This window comes from Dermacentor albipictus, chromosome 3 (assembly GCF_038994185.2).
Source record: "Dermacentor albipictus isolate Rhodes 1998 colony chromosome 3, USDA_Dalb.pri_finalv2, whole genome shotgun sequence".
NCBI classification, from domain to species: Eukaryota; Metazoa; Arthropoda; class Arachnida; order Ixodida; family Ixodidae; genus Dermacentor; species Dermacentor albipictus.
This window is the reverse complement of record NC_091823.1, coordinates 73183156-73200584: the sequence shown is the minus strand read 5'-3', so window position 1 is coordinate 73200584 and position 17429 is coordinate 73183156. Positions and strand designations below refer to the sequence as shown.

Below are 17429 nucleotides of genomic sequence, written 5' to 3'. Positions count from 1 at the left end.
TCGGAGATCCCAAAGTATGTTTTCGCATTTGGGCCGTGTTGGCTGAATAAAGGTTCCCGAAACTTGCCATGTTTAATATTTGTTTCCTTCAGAACACAATGTAGTCGATCTGTACCGCTATATATCATTAGTAGGCCTTCGAAGATGCCATCAAAATTCAAGACGTCACAGCCCCCAGGTGCAGGAAGTTAAGTAGGTGTCGCCACCAGTATTTCGTTCTTGCGCTTTTTCTGGCTTACCAAACGTCTTATCGTTGTAAGAGTGGTGTTTTCAGTGTTGTAGAACGGTAATTTACTGATGCTGAAGAAATCGTTTTTCACTTTAGTGTCCCTTTAAGAAATTTTTGAGGAAAACTTTTATTTGTATGTCTGTTCATATTGTCATGTATTGATGTTGAAGAACTAAATGCCACCAATACTGTGGGCTAAGAATGAAACCCTTTATTGTGGAAATGTGAGCCCAGAGAGATGAGCAGCACTACAATAGCAGTGATAGTGGTGAGCACAGGTGTCACCCATCGAAAATGTGAGCCTCATTATAACAGTCACATCTGGCACAAAAATACTTCCGTTATATTCGACATTAGTTATGAGCATATATTTGTTGTACTCTAATCGCAGTCAAATAGTTTACTTTGCTACATCCAATTTTTCTTTAGTGTTTATTATATTGAGGATCGACTGTATTGCCATACATTTTAGAGTAGTACATTCATTCGAGAATGTACAACACGATTTGCATCGTGCACACAATCCTATTATACAAGTCTATTTATGTTAGAATGGGAGACAAATAAAAATTTGATTTGGATATAGTTGGCGCACCTTGCACCTAGCAACAACTTGGTAGTGGCTCCCAGTCCCATTAAATATGGGCACTAGCAAAAAAAAAGTAAAACAATGCATGGCAATGTGGGAGGTTCTGCCGCAGCTCAGCTGGTCAGAATACCACGTGTTATGTTAAATTGTGGCCTTCATGTGCTGTGGTGACATTTAGTTTATACTTTTTTCTCCATCTGCAATGTGCTTGAAAAATGTAAAAAAACAATAATATTCATGATGTTCACCTACAAGTCTACAGTTCCATTCCTCTGCACTGTTGTCTACCTCTGTGACTGTTGAGTTTTGTGGTTGCTTTCCTTGGAAAGTGCCTGCAATTCTGCTACTATTCTGTTTGTCCTTTCTTGCTCTACAGATGTCTTGAGAAAAGTGCCAGCCCTCCAAGCCATGCTCGCAGGCTGCCCCTTGACACAGACTCCTTCGGCAACCTCATTTCGCGGTTGACGTCGCAGGAAATTCCAGTTGTGCTTGAAGGCCTGACCCAGGTACAGCTTCTAGTTTCACTTCGTACTTTGCTCCCGCTTTTGCCAGTATGGCTACAGCTTTCCAACCTCGTAACAGGCGACAAATTGTAAGTGAAGAATATAAAGAACACCAGAGAATTTGCTTCAACAATCTTGCTTTAACCAATTGGCTTTGGATGTGACATTTCTAAGTAGGCTTATAGATGCATAAAAAACTTTTGAAAATACTTTGGTTTAAATATGCCTGCTAATGCTATTAGTGGCATGGCTTGCCTTTGTGGTTGATTAATAGTTCTTAGTATAACGATTCCAAACTAACTTGCTGCACCAAGTGCATGTATTGTACAGTTTCATTAAATGCCACAATGAAAAAGGGGACTGGCTCTGAAAATAATAGCGCTAAGAAAGGCCAACAAATTTTGGACTGGGTAAAAAGCCTAGCTTGAGATTGTGTATACTTGAATTGTGTAGCTACGTTTGGGTGGATGTCTCATTCTTTCTTTATTAATTGATGTATACATGTATGCAAAATTTGAAACCTTAGGATGACAAATCAAATAGTGTCATGTTAGATTTGTTATTCCTGGAAATTTAAAGTGGAGCTGGTTACGTTGCTCTGTGAGAGTAGCTTTACTGCCTATGGCACACTGACAGTTCACACTTTCGAAGAGTCCAGTGCATGCAAAGAAGTTGCTTATTTGTACCTAATACTCCATTTGTGCTTTTAATAATTGTTTCATAACATGCAAAGTAGTAACAGAAATTTGTTCACATTATAAATATTGGATGTGAGCATCAGTTTATATTAATTGAGGAAATGGCTGTTCATTCTATTGCGATAGCAATTACGGCTAAAGCTTGACATAATGTAGAACCCTCGTTTATCCATTCTTGGGGAAAAGGAACAAAAAAGGAAGCACAGTAACCAGGAGAACGTACGATCCAAAGCAACTAAAAAAAAATTTGAGACTCGAGTATTGTTGACATCATAGTAACGCGAAGCGTCTAGCGGATCTTTGCGGCATGGGATGCCGAAGCATTTCAAGCTGGTGGTGCTCCGGCGGCCCGAGGTGCGTTTTGTTGTGTTCCTATTGCGTGGTGTTTTAAGAGGGTGACAGGAAACCGAGAAGAAATCAAACTGGAGGGCGATGCTGCCTGCAGCAGGAAATGGCGGCGCCTTTGGATTATCGCCTACTAAAAGTATGCAGTACGCTACCAATACCACTATGCACCATGCATTGTGAAACAGATAGGTGAAGATGCTTATCGCAGTAGGTTTGGTGCCAATAGCTGTGACCCGGGCGGAGATTTGCTGGTACTAGAACAAGAAACTGTGTGCACCGCCATCTTTTTAACGTGAGAAGGACAGCTATATGTTGTTCTCAAATGTGCGCACCTCGCACCTTCCTTTTTTTCCCCACATTGGATCTAGCGGTTGGAAAACGTATACGATCGCAGTCTGCAGTAGGGAACCGCGGCGCATTTTAGTTATCGCCTATTAAAAGCCTGTGCTACGCTTCCGGCGGCACCACGCGCCGTGAAACAAATAGGCGAAGATGCTTATCACAATAAGATTGGCAGTAATAGCTGTGAATGCCACATACGATGACCAGGGAGATTTCCTGTTACTGAAATCAGAAACTGAGTGTGTGGCCGCATTTTCACGTAAGATGGGCGGGCTAGTATTGCGGGGAAGTCGCCACGGCGGGCAGCTATATACTGTTCTCAATCACACATGCCTTGCGCATTTTCCTGTTTACATGGTATCTAGCGACTGGAAAACGTATCGTACTATCGCAGTTTGGTGACGTACTGAATGTTGGTGCCGAAAAATTTTGTTTTCCGGGAACGTATGAACGAGTAAAATATGTGCATACTCTACTAGGTCGTTATTTGTGTTCTCAATTGTGAACGTTGGCGCCGAAAAAACGTACATAACGGAAACATATCAACGACGGTCTGCTGTATTTTAATGAAGTTGGTAAAATTGGCAGTTTGCTTTGTTATATTGAAGTTTCATTATGTTGAAATTCGGCCTTTTATGCAACTAAGCACATTCACCAATAGACTTTTCTTGCCCGGGAGGGGATGCAAATTTTTCCGTATTATCGAGCAATCAGAAAAGGCAAATTTGAATGAGAGAAAGAAATTTCCCTTTGTTGAATGTGAGAATTGGCGCCGAAAGATACCGTTTCATGCCGTGTCGACGATATCTTCACATCGATGGTACGAAGTGAAGCCAGCTATGCTTTCGCATCCACTCTTCCCATACTGCTGATAGTGTTGCACGCTGTACGACGACGTTAATTCTTTGCCTGCGTCTTGCTATCTCTTCAACACACCTTTGAAACTTGAGATTACGAAACCTCCACTATTAAACGATAAGGAAGACAGCGCACGTGATGCCACGCCATCTCGGTTTGCCCACTCTTTGCACGTGCAGCAGAGTACCTCTAGAAGAGGAAGCGCACAAACTGCATGTGCGCTTGGTTGTGCTGACAGCCATGCGAGCCACGTCTGCACTAGAAAAAGGAGAATCATGTCAACCTTTACAGATCGAATATTTCACTAGGTGCTGACTAATGCCATTGGTTTCCCGTCAGTTTCAATCTCGAGCAGCATCAAGGTGTGACACCTGCAATGCCACTGGCAGTGCTCATGACGCCAGTGTTCTCAGATGCCTGGTAGTCATCAAGGCACTGTTCGGTCTGCCAGACAATAATTGCCTTGCTGCTGCTTCTAGCCACGTTGCACCCGCATATATTTACGACACCGTTTGAGGAGTTCCGAGTGCAGCGTTGAACCTTGCTATTGCTGTCCATGCATTGACGAAACTGCTGATTTCTTTTAATTGGACACTCCAGGCGAATTTTCATTGTCACTGTGAGGTTCCATATAAAGTGCAATATAGAATTCAATAACATTGCACTTCACGCACTATTTGTTGCATGTGCGAGGGAAAATGTGCAAATTTGAACAGAGAAGGATGGTAGCTTGATGCACATTGTCCTCCTGCATGTCCAACATTGCAGGTCACATGATCTAACAAGCACACTAAAGAGGGTAAAGGTGATTGTTTGGTAACGTGGTAAGTACACATGATAAATAATGGTAAAGCGCGCACTAAAAGAAAAAGAGGGTGGAGAGGCAGGGGAGGAGTGTCTCCTCCTCTACCACTACTGTGGCTGCACATGGCTGCTCCACATGGCAGAGTGCATATGCGAGCCATCGACCATATTTCAGAGGTAATCCGAAGTGGGTGCAAACACTACCTGAGTCAAGATGGCTGCTCATTTGTGCACACTCTTCCCATGTGCATTGTGTTGGAGGTCGCAAAATCTGAAGTGTTGGACGTGGGTCGAAGCGAGAGGCGAGCACACTGTACGTGATCAAGCACATGCTAGAGGTGGGGTTGGTGGGGTTGGTGGAGGGCAGGTATGCGCACCTGGCTGTCAGAGCGGGCGAGTGTGTACGTGGCCCGCATGCCCTGTTTGGAAAGTAATCTGTGGGGGGTGCAAAGATTTGCCAGCCACGATGGCCGTGGCTCAACGTGCACTGCCTTCGCGCTCGTTTAGTGTGGGAGGTCGCATAATCTCGAGTTTCCGAATCTTGTTGAAGCGAGAGGCAGGTGAAGCATTCAATCCCCTCTGTCTGCACTCTTCATGATAGCGTTATCCCACTATGGGCGACACTATTGACCATGGCAGCGTAAGCGAACATGAAAGGTTCGCAGACTTCACTTCGTGTGCCGATGTGAAAATATCATCGACACAGCACGAAATTGTGCCTTTGTTAGCCAGCTCTCAAATTCAACAAAATTAATCTTTTTTTCTCATTAAAAGTCGTTTTTCCTGATTGCACAATATTCCACAAAATTTTACAGCCTGTTAAAAGAAATCTGTCAGTTTCGTTATAACAAAGTGTGGATTTTAACACCTTCATTATATCAAGATTTAAATGCAAATTAACGTGGCTCCACTGTAATTTAACTCCATAGGAACCAGAAAATTGTTCGAATACAACAAAGCTCAAACCTAAGAGAGCTAGTTCCTTGGCTATAGCCATCAGTACAGTGAAATGTCGATACAACGAATCTCGTGGGGCTGCTGAAAAATATTCATTATCTTGAAATGTTGTTGTGTTGAAAATACACAAATTGGCATTAAGGAATAAATTCATCAAAAGGAATTCCCCACATTAGAAAGCAGTACTTCCACAAATGTGTTTCTGCCGGTGCCAAGGACTCTGCAGGATAGGAGTGAAAATGTGCGTTTTCTGAAATATTCGCCTGGTGCCCAGCCAGGCACAAGTCCACGCAGAGTGCCAACAATTGCTGAACAGTGAGAATACTCGCCACAGTCCCGTGCATCTTCCATCTGTGGTAGGGCAGCGGCAATAATTAGGCGGCGATTCTTCTCGAGTACGCACCGACTGTCGCATATGAAGCACGCAGCCATGCATTTCTCCAGAGCGTAGATAACTTCTTGAGCCTAATCTCTCTGGTAATGTTGGTGGCTACCAGCAAGGTGGGCAACAGGGAATTACAGTATTCGCATATTTGAGATTTGCACATGATGCACAACACATTGTCGCCAAATGTTACCAAAACCCTAAAGTAATCACGTTTTTTGGTTATTAAAATAAATCTCGAGGGTCGAATGGCATTTAAGCAAACCTACCTTTCACTGGCAATTTTTCTGCTCAGCCCTTCAACACTGTTGCGATTGAGAGTGATGTAATGGGTGCAATTGCAATCTCGTGGTTGCAAAGAACACTGCATTTCACCATGCCCTTATGCTGTGCCAGCAGTGCCGATTTGTGTAGTTTCTGACACAAATTTGCACTTGCAACCATCCAGAGATATCTGCTGCTGCCGATAATGCCGCGCCAAATGTTTTTTGTTTTGCAATTCTCAAATGTGCACAATATTTTGGGTTGCAGATTATTTTGAGGTGTACCAAGAAAGCTTAGGATTTCCACTACTTTGAGATATTCGGCGTTTTGAAATTCATAGCGCAGTAATATTTTGCATTAAAGCTTAAAGGAATGGGTTTTTGACTTGGGATTCTTCAAAATTTTAATTATCTGGGGTGTGCATAGTAATGAGATTTAACTGTAATGTTCTCAATACAGCATGCAATGCTGAGCGCTAGTGTAGGACTTGCCATGCATTTTTGGAAGGGCTGTCTTGAAAATTAGGGATCGCTGAGTGTGGTGAATTCAGGCTGAAAACACAAAGAGAAGGATAAGCACATGTTCATTTGCAGACTACATTTAGTGATGCCTGGTGGTAGCTATCAATATTATCAAGATCAACTCTTTGTTTTCATGCTGTTAGGTCCAAGAAGCACCATCAAGCTAAGAATCCGTATTTTTATCACATGGAATCACAACAGTTAGCACTGGCCATGTGTTGGTGATACAGAATACTCTGAAAGGCTAATTTATCACTGCATTTTTTACTTGCTTATCAGGTAAAGTGCGATATGCAGTGACAATATGCTAAAACTTCGATTGTGGGACATGTTATCTCGTTTCCGTGGAGAGGCGGCACATGCACTGTGGAAATTTCGATGCAGTTGCCCTTTGACCTTTAATGCCTTCAGCCTTGCCTAGGTGACATGGATCCGATATATTGATTCTGTTAGGCACTCACTTAACCCCGTGCCAAACTCCTCTGTTTGCAGCTGGACACGGTGCTTGCCACCGATGGCAGTCCTGCACTGCTGGGCGGTGCCGACCAACTGGTGAACATGATGTCCCTGCAGTACCGGCTACTGCACACCAAGCATATAACCGACGACTGCGTTGCCAAGGCAGACGTCATCGAGCTGTACAGCCGGATGGCAGCTGTACTCCTCAAGGTTTGTTTGCATTGGCCTAATTATGCTGGTGTCGCGTAGGCATTTTGAAAATCTATAGTTTGTCGACTCAATAGCAAAGTAGGCGTCGCTACATCGAGCATTTGAAAGACTATTGAGTCGGTAGTCTGCGACAGTCGACAGGGTTTGCAGAACTCTTTCAAGCTCTCAAAGGCTGTCTAATCTAACTTGACCTAATATTTCTCTTTAACTGCAAAAGATTGGTCTGCCTCAGAGTGAATTGACCAAGAACAAGATGAACATGTAAATGCTTTCTCTATTGTCCAGTGTAAAGTAAATCTGCAGGAGAGCAAGACAGCTTTCTGCAAATTGATTGGCGAGATTCCTTTATTTTTCTTAAAATTTTTCTGTGGAAAACTAAGCTCAAAACTCCTTTTTTAACTTGTCACTCAAAACATGGCAAGCTTTTAATTTCTTGATTTGTTTAGCTATATTTGCATGTATGGGCACTTGCCGAACACTCTCCAACCTTTTTCTTTTTTTTTTTCGAAGTTGGAACTGTTGCAGTTAGTGTATCTAAAGTATTGCGACTTTAGCATTTCCTTAGAAAGTGGCCCATATTGTATGCTGTAAACAGCCATTGCCTAGATAGAACGATGCATGTGCTTGGTCCCCCTCCCCGCAGGTGTTTGATGGCCGCACGTTGGGGCGGCGTGTGAGCACTGGCGTTCTCAAGGAGCTGCTACCTCAACTGCTGATGGTTCTGCTGGACAAGCGCATCACCGAGTTCCGCCATGGGCCTCACCTGCAGCGGACAGTCAACATCCTTGCTCTCCACATCATCCGTAATGGGAACCCCACCTGTGTTCTGAGGTGGGCATCTTTGCTGCAGGCCTCTCCATCTTCTCCCCTTATTTGTTTCTTCTTTTTCTAATTCTTTTATGGGCTGAAATCTTTATGTTTAAATTCAGCATTAGGGAAACACTCTACATCAGTATATGAGAGATCATTCTCTTTGAGAATTTTCTGCATTTTACTGCAAAGCTTTCTTTGCAAATCCTCCCTGAATTATCAGACCGTGGCTGCTGGGTGCTGCTGCTTTGCCAAATAGCTTGCGTTTGATGGTTGGATTGAACCTCAGTCTCCCACCTCGGCATCCTGATGCTTTAACCATTAGGTCACAATCGCACCTATGCTTCTATTGTGCCAACACCAACAAGCACTTTGAGATGATCACTGCTTGTGTCGCACTGTGTAGTGTGGCTGGGCAAGAGCACATGCACACATGCATCAGTATCACTTACGCCAAGGATGGAAGAATGAAATGAATGAATTTATAGCATTCGATTAACCACTTATTGAAAGCATTACTTCACATTGGCTCCAAGATGTTGGATGAAGCTGCATTTCTTTTTTTCGTTGAAGTATTATTGTAGCATAAAACTCTGAGCCAATTTTTTCCCTTTGGACTTTTACCTGAAGATTTGCGACACAGCATCAGTTGTACATGTAGCATTATGGTCATGCTGTGCATTTTCAGAAGTTATCCTTAGGCGCAAGGTGTGTTTTCCGTGTTATAAGTGAACTTTCAAGCATTGTGTTTGGTTCAACAAGCAAAATCTTAGCTAATTTGATCTTTATCAAGCCATTTATAAGGGCCCAAGTTTTTGTGGTGTATTTGTATGCTCCTAGATTAGTCCTGTCTGAAAGCAGCGCTTATAAATTTGCACAGTTTTGTCTTATACACACAGGCAAATTTAGTGTCACTTTCAGCAAGTGCACATTTCTTTAGTGTTCACAGGCTCTTGCACAGAAAGGTTTAGTGACACTCGCTTAACGCTCTGGCCTACAAAGAGTGTTCGTCAAGCTGCACCGACATGTGGCCTCGATAGCAGTGCTTCAAAAATGCATAACGTTTTAGTTGCTGCTAGGTTTGCACTAATCGTGAAACTGCTTTTTCTTTATTTGAAATGCTGTATACCGTATATACTCGTGTAAGGGCCGCACTTTTTCTTCGAAAATTTTGCTAGGTGCGGCCCTTACACGAATCAGGCCGATTTAGTACAGGCAGTACAGGCCAAAGGTCTGTACTGTTTATGCAACAGTAGCAGAGTGCAAGAGTCACAAATGACATGCCAGAAATGTTTTTATTCGGATTCCATTTCGCTGTCCTCGTTCTCGGTGCGGTGCACCGAGAACGAGCACCGATGCACCGGAAAGCACTGTGGTGCTTTCCGGTGCATCGAACCACACAGGTGTCTGGTCCGCATTCCCAATTTGGGACAGGTCGTATTCATGCTCCCTCCTGAGAGCATTCACGAAGCGATGAAACTTAATGACGTGGTCTTCGTACTCGCGCGGCAGTTTTTGGCAAATCGTCGTTCGGCGCCGAATAGAAAGCTGGTTACGGTTCATAAACCGCGTAGCCCAGCCCCGACTTGCCTTGAATTGTGCCGGGGGTATTTCCATGTGGCGAGCGATGCTGAGGGCTTTGACGCGTATCATGTCAGTCGATACGGCGTAGCCGTCCCTTCGTGTGTCGACGACGTAGTTGACGAGCTCGCTTTCGAGTTGCGGGTACTTGCACTTTTTCCCGCGAAACGCCTTTCGGCTCCTGTTAGTAGCGGCGAGGGCATCTTTCTGATTCATCCAGTAACGCACGCGCTTCTCATCGACGTCGTACTTTCGTCCAGCTTCCCGCTTCCCGTGCTCCTCGGCATAGTCAATCACTTGCAGCTTAAATGCTGCAGTGAATGATCTCAGATGCCGGCCCATCGTCCGTCACGTGCGCTGGCTTCTGCAGGGTTCACTACAACCAACAAAGTGACACCGACGACACCGATCTGAAGTCGCGCTGCCAACGTATCGACACGATGCTAGGAACGATGCCAACAAAGAGGCCGCACAAGGCAAATATGGCGGCGCGCTGTCAACAGCGTGGTCGGCGCGTCGGCGGAAGTAGAATAAAAGCGGAAAAGCGTGCAGCGCCATCTGGCTGTAAATGAACTAACTACACTTTTCTGGCGGGACATTTTGAACTTTTGTTTTTTTTTTTTCGAAATATCCGCTTTCAAAGTTGGGGTGCGGCCCTTACACGAGGGCGGCCCTTACACGAGTATATACGGTACACCCCAGTGCCATTTGAATTGGAGACTGCGAAAGCCATCTTGCTTTTTAAGTGTGTCGATTCTTTGCTTCTCTTGGCACTTCCCTATCAAATTCGGAACATTGCTTGGGTGTTGTCAGGAGCCAAGAAAAGACGGCATTACAGCCATGTGGTGATGCTGTTAATTTGCAAATACTGCCTAGAATAAAAATCTAATGTTGTGGCTCTAGTAGCATACCGCCAGAATGGCACTTCTTATGGGTAGGTAGGTGCACTCAAAGTGTTGCTAGGTGGTTTCTCGTGCGACTTGGGCATTAGATGCATACATCAGATGTTGTATTCTTAGAACGTGTAACAAGTTCATGAAGCCTCAGTTCACTCGTATATTCCTTACTGTTGACCCAATTGGTTCACGTGGCTGTTGGTTGACTTGTTTTACAGTGCACTGATAACGCACCTGCATGACTGCTTGGGCAACATGAGCACCCAGGCATCCGAGAAGTACATTGACTTGGTTGTCAAGGCAAGTCCACTCTCTTCTTTTCTCATTTAATATGCCTAGTTAAATGCACACATACAAAGCAAACAAACTGTGTGCTTATTGTGTCTTTGTAGAGATGGGCACCGTAGTCATCTTGGTACAATTGCTATAACAAATGTACAGTGAAACCTCGTTAAACCGTAGTCGGCCGGAGCTCGGAAAAAGTACGTACTAAACGGTAGTACTGTTTAAGCGAAATAGCATGAGATCGCCCACTTACCTGTCGAAAACGGAATTCAGAGAGAGTGTGATGAAAGGGGAAAAAACATGCAGTATTTATTCACTTCGCGGGACGTAAGTGTTATTTTCGTTTGATGTCGCGGCGGCCTAGCACGACGACAGCAACCTCAAACTTACTGAAGCTGTGTGCCAGCTTCTCAGCCAGCCCCACTACTCTCGGCAAACACTCGCACGGCAGATTCCTCGTTGGCGTTACGTGTTCTCCGTGCACGCGCGCAGTAGTGCTGCATAAGTCCCGGGGAGCCTTTTTTATTGCCGGGTGCCGGAGTTCGGAAAACTTTTCGTTTGGAATAGCTACGTTATCGCGCCCCTGTTCTCCTTGCGACGATCGCATTCGTGAGGCTGACGTAACGCGCAGCTTCTGCCACTGTCGGGCCTGAATAGCCCGTGCCGTCGCTTTCCGTGTCGTCCTCATCACTGTCGCTAGTTGACACTTCGGCAACAACAGCGGCAACGATGGTGAAAAGTCAAATCTCGTAGCCGACATCTCTTCGCGGTCACAGCAGCGCTGCCGAGCAACTTCGCATTCCAAATGCCACACACTGTAGTCAGCAGCAGATCCATGTCGCGGGCCAGCGCCGACTTTTTCGTGTCACGTTCGGTAGCACGGACGATGTCCAATTGTTCTTCTATGCTGAGCACCCGGCGGCTTTTTTATTCTAGCTTCGGCATGACGCGAGTCCTCGCTTGCACGACGCCACAACGCTCCCTGGCACGGCGTCCATGCGGCGTCGAAATGATGTTGATGTTGATGCGGCTTCACGTGCAAACGCACGGGGCGCTTGGAGGCCGTTGTACCGATCTCTGAGGCTTTTTGTTCTGCCGGGCCGCCCGATGGAGACGACGCACCGCCGTGTTTGCGCGACGAAAAGTGGAAACGCTACGTTTTAACCGATGCGTACGCAATAAGCTGGTACGGTTTATGCGGATACAAAATACATTATGTTCAATGGCCGCTGAGTCGGGGAACTGACTTTACTACTCTTAAACCGAAAGTACTGTTTAAGCGGGTACGGTTTAACGAGGTTTTACTGTATACCTTTTCGACTGCACTGGCAGCAGATGCTTTTTCAACTGTGGCAGCATCGTATAAAAAAGTTGCATTCCTTCTCTCGTAATCTCGGAGCTGCCAGTAAGTGCCTGCTGCAATTGTCTCGATCATGGCACCTACCACCAAGCTTTTCTTGAAAAGGTGTATGCTTCTGGATGGACTTTTTACTTTTTTTCCTTAAAAGCTGCCTTGGTGGGCTTATAATGGGGCTGCTTGAATGGGGCTCTCCACCGTGTCTTTATTAAGACGCTGGAGTGAATGCTATTTCACCTCTTGAAAAATTCTTGCTCCATGCATCATGGTAATGCACATAGTGAATCACCCATTGCCTGCACCATCTGCACAAATTGGTCTCGCATGGGCGCATATCACGGTAACGGATCACCCATCCCTATGCTAAAATCGTATAACTGGAGTATAATGCACTGCATTGACGTCCAGGATGGGTCAGCGTCGGGCATCTGGCATGTTTGCACAGGGAACCTGTGTGTACGGGCACCGCTTTAGTTGATCGACCTATTGGACTTGTAGGCTCCTTGGAAAGGCATTGTTAGTGCTGCTGAATTCTTTGTGCAATCACCCACATTCCCTTTTGTTGTAGTAATTGCACCGTCGCCGCCTGTTTGCCTGTGCCCCTTGCCACCGAGAGGTTGTCTTTTCTGCGAAGCTTAGTCATCCGGCAGCTGAGCTTACCTAATTATGCTATAAATTTTGCAATGACAGAAGCACGCTAAAAACACAAAATCAGAAGTGCACTTCCAGATTTGACGGGAACGAAAGCAAAGAACTTCGTCTGATTCCACATGGCCAGCACTATATTGGATTGTTTCGAACATTTGTATCATATTGAATATTCAAAAAAATTTGGACGCTTGGTTTCCGAATCAAATATAACTGTAGATAAACAGTTTTCAATTGGTATTCGAAATTATCAGACATTCGCACACCCATACTTAAGATAAGTTGATTTGTTGAGCTGCAGTGCCTTGTGATATAGATATTTATGTGGCATCAGCACCAAAATAAGTGGCATTCTGCAAGGGCTTCTGAAATTGTTAGCTAGAGAGCTTATTAATAAACGGAAAATGAGACATCCACCCAATCATAGTAATTGCTACAAAAAGCTCATAGGGGTTCCTCGAAAAAACGCCTCGCAGTTGAAAAATTTGTCCTGGCCCGGGTTATACTAGATTTAGATAGCTTATGGTGCAAACTTTTGTCATCGGTTTTGCAAGCACACATGACCACCAACTATGATCAGTGCTGTTGGCTCATCATCATTGTGTAAAACTTGGCACTCATGGGACTCGGAATCAAAATGCATTGAACAGTAGATTACTTGCAGCTCACTCAAGTGATTGAAGTTTGCTTGAATGAGTGCCTGTCAGCTTTACAGAATAGAGATGTGGGAGGAAAAAATTGGGAATAATGTTTTAATGCTTTCTTGGTTTGGTTTATCATGAAGGCAGAGTTTAGACTACAGACGCAGGAGACACTCGCACGTTTACATGCTGTTTCACTTAGCAGGCGACGCTTTAACTACATAAATAGTGTGGTCATGAAAGCTTCACTCTATGCGGTTGTTGCAGTGCAGTTATTATTCATCTGCGAAAGTTTCTGTAGAATAACTGCGTCATAAACAATGACTACATTTGCGGACTACACGTCGTTTGTGCACGTTTATGCTTCCAGTGTGCGACTTCCGTTTTGGTCACACTCTCAAACGATGCGCCGTGGCTGCTGGCACCAGAAATGTGTCACTACACTCACTCACTCGTAAATAAGTGCAGTTCTGCAATGTCTTCCATGCAATAATTGCATGATATTTTTCTACATAAATGTTTGAGACCTCAATGGACACTAATAGCAAATAATAAGTAAAGCTGAAGTGGTAAATTAATACTCAAGAACATCTAAGCCATCAATATTATGGAAAATAGAGCTTTAGTAAGCGAGGAATTTAGGTAAATGTAGGACACTACTCAACTCTCCCAGGAAATTCTATTACTAGTCCGACGACTTAGGAACTCCTCATTATAATCATTTCATGTGTACTCAACCAGTGATAATAAAAACATCATTGTATTGTATTCTAAAATTGAAAAAAAAAAAGCTAAAAATGTTCAGAAAAGAGAACTTATTGATGTTACCCTTGAAAACGACACTGCAGTTACTCAAAAAGTTGTTTTCACTCGACCATGTGCTGCCTGCATTGTCATGTTTTGGTAGTTGCTGTATCGTGCGGTACTGCGCTTGTTTAAAGTCTCGTAAAGCTCATACTAAAGAACAAACACGTGCACAATATATTCAAACGACAGTGGCACGACATGCAGACCCTGCAGCACTGTCACGTCTCGCTGTTGGACTATAAACATAGATGTGGCATCGCACACAAAAAAATATGTTGCAACAAACTTTCATTTTTGTCGAATTAAGTACAACCGTATGCCTGTAAAAAAATCTCGAACATGCCTGCCGTGAAGCAGTGTTTTAACCAGAGAGTACTAGGTCTAGTTCTAATATGCAGTCATCTCCATTAAAAATGCATTAGATGCCATCAGTAAGTGCTGCAACGTCATCTGATAACTATAAAGCAAAACACCTCACGACTTTATGGACTGCAAGATTGTGTGCACGCTATCTCAGATACTTTGTGCTCGGTGCAAGATGAGATGAAGCCGAGGCTCATTTTACCATTTATTTCTTGCTGTCACGAAGGAGATCGAGTAGCAAAAGCTAATTTGGATCTATAAGTGGGCACACTGGCTGCTGTCATGTTCTTACACAATTGTGCGGTAATGGGCAGGCCGCCTGGTGAGAAGCAAAATTTCTGCAAGCAGAAAATTCTGCTTTCATGTGATATCCTAAAATGCTGTCAGCTGTGTCTTCACTTGTTTTTTGCCACACTGTCGCATTTTACGCAAAAAACAGCGCCGGCTGTCGGATACTATTTTACTGAACTACAGCAGTAGAGGGCGATGGTGGCATATGCGATATCACGCGTCCTTGCTCGTGGCTGGTGATTTTAATAGCTCTATAGAATCTCTCTCTCTCTCTCTCCATTCCCCTCCCCACGTATAGGGTAGCAAACTGGACTCAGTCTGGTTAACCTCCCTGCCTTTCGTTCTTCCCTTCTCTCTTTAATAGCTGTAGAGGAATGCAGACCCTTCAGACACGGTCTTCTCTTAAGCAAAAATTTCCTTGGCACAAAACAGCTGCTGTGGGGTTTCTGGAATGGTATATTTTAACAGCCCATGTTGACGTATCTGCCTTTAGTGAACCTTTAATGGTATGCAATGCACAATTTATTGCTTTGCTTTTTTTTTTTTTTTTTGTCACGAGTATGAGCAACATGACGGGTTCTTCTTTATAGCATTGCCTGCTATGTATGACACAGAGCATAGGTCGGTGAAATTTGCAATTCTACCTTTCGTCCACCTCAGCTGACATCCCCAAGAATGAACTATCAGCAACTTGCCCACTCTGTCCATCCTCTACTTTTGGTGTTTGATTGCCATTTGTTCCCTCCCCTTGTGGTTGCAGTGCTTGTGGAAGATGATGTCCTCGCTCGAGAACATCGTGGACGAGCTGAGCCTGGATTTGGTCCTGTTGGACCTGCATCTGTTTCTGAAGGCGTACCGTGGTTCCTTCTGGGAGGGCCGGCCTTCAGACACACCATTGCGCACAGTGCGCACCATCATCTACAAGCTGGTCGGGCTCAAAGGTCACAAGGTGGGCCACATTGACTGAACCCCAGTGTTGGAACAAACCTGTGGTGACTGCATGGGTGCACGTCACAAGTCTGTATTACCTAAAATGCCTCAAAATGCATGTTTATGTTGTACATATTCTTATTTCGAAGTAGCTTGCTCTCTTTTTTTTAAATGCTAACTGCTTACATATGGGAGTTGTGAATTATTTCCAGATGTATCTCAATCCAAGCAACTCGTACAGTTAAGCTGTACAAACGAGCTCTCGAGCCCTTCGTAGGTCCTAGGAGTCTGGTTAACCACTGGCTAACATCTATCCAATACTTGTCAAATGGTTCACTGTATCTGGTACCTGCTGTGGTAGTTTAGTGGTTATGGCATTGCGCTGCCGAGCTGAAAGTTGCAGGTTTGATCCCAGCCATGACAGCTGCATTTCGATGGGAGCAAAATGCAAGTCTTTCGTGTATTTGAAATTTAGGTGCATGTTATAAACCCCATGTCACTGAAATTAGTCTCCCCTACTACGGTGCACCAAAATTAATTTTTTTTAACTACATCCGGTGCAACTTTTTCACTACACCTAAGACTTTTCAATTGCTTTACTATATCCGAGCTTAGTAATTCTTTATTATCCACTATAACCAAAGCATGCTACCGTATTCAGTGTCGCAGGCTGTGTTGCTGGATGTTCTCTTGCCAACATCTACGAGGTTCGTTTGATAAGTGTGGTAAAAAGCAATTAGAAATACCATGTTTATGGAAAACTATATCTTATTTTTCAACATATTCCCTTCCGGCTCCACACGCTTCTTCCAGCGACGCTCCAATTTTTTTATCCCCTCAGAAAAAAAGAATGGCTCGAGGTCCTTAATGTGGTCATTTACCACATTTCTTTCCACCCAGCCAATTCTTCAGGTTTGGAAAGAGAAAAAAGTGGCATGGGGCCAAATCCGGAGAATAGGGTGGATGAGGCACAACCTTGAAGCCTTGAAGCCTAACTAGTGCGATTCGGCCATTGCAGCAAGCGATCTGTGGGGTGGAGCATTGTCTTTGTGAAAGAGTTTTTCCGTACTGGACCCAGGTCACTTAGTGCGCAATTCTTTTTTCAGTTGATCTAGGGTTGTTGCATAACATGGTCCTGTTATCATTTTGCTATTTTGTAAGTAGACTACAAAGATTGTTCCCCACGAATGCCAAAAGACAGTCGTCATCACCTTTCCGGCTGCCTTTGCCTTTTTTAAAGCACCTTAATCAGGCCCATTCCATTGCTTTGACTGCTGTTTAGACTCTGGAGTGTAATGATGTATCCACATCTCATCGACTGTCACAAATAGGTGCCGAAATTCCTGCGGATTGCTATCAAGCATCGATAAACACAGCTTCAAGATGTTTGCCCTCACGCGCCTTTGGTCGACCGTCAGCTGTCGAGGCACCCAGCGTGCACAGAGCTTCATCTACAATTTCTCATGGAGAATATTGTGAACTCTCTCTGCCGAGATGCCTACAATTTCGGCTATCTCTCGTACTTTCACTCAGCCGTCCGCCATTACCATTCGGTGATCTTTTGATATCGTTTCTGGTGTGGTGACCTCCACTGGACACCCAGGGCTCGCTTCGTCTTGCGTTGATGTTCGGCCACGTTTGAATTCCTTTATA

General features: G+C 44.3%; 1 protein-coding gene across 7 annotated transcripts in view; it reads left to right on the top strand.

The window, feature by feature from the left end:
• Positions 1-17429, top strand: part of LOC135900644 (cytoskeleton-associated protein 5-like) — a 108882-nt gene that overhangs the window by 72441 nt on the left and 19012 nt on the right. For all 7 annotated transcript variants that reach the window (XM_070535597.1, XM_070535596.1, XM_070535602.1 and 4 more), the window contains 5 exons: positions 1195-1324; positions 6991-7167; positions 7811-7998; positions 10673-10754; positions 15607-15795. In XM_070535597.1, the coding sequence (XP_070391698.1) occupies positions 1195-1324; positions 6991-7167; positions 7811-7998; positions 10673-10754; positions 15607-15795 (766 nt within the window). The remainder of the gene's footprint in view (positions 1-1194; positions 1325-6990; positions 7168-7810; positions 7999-10672; positions 10755-15606; positions 15796-17429) is intronic.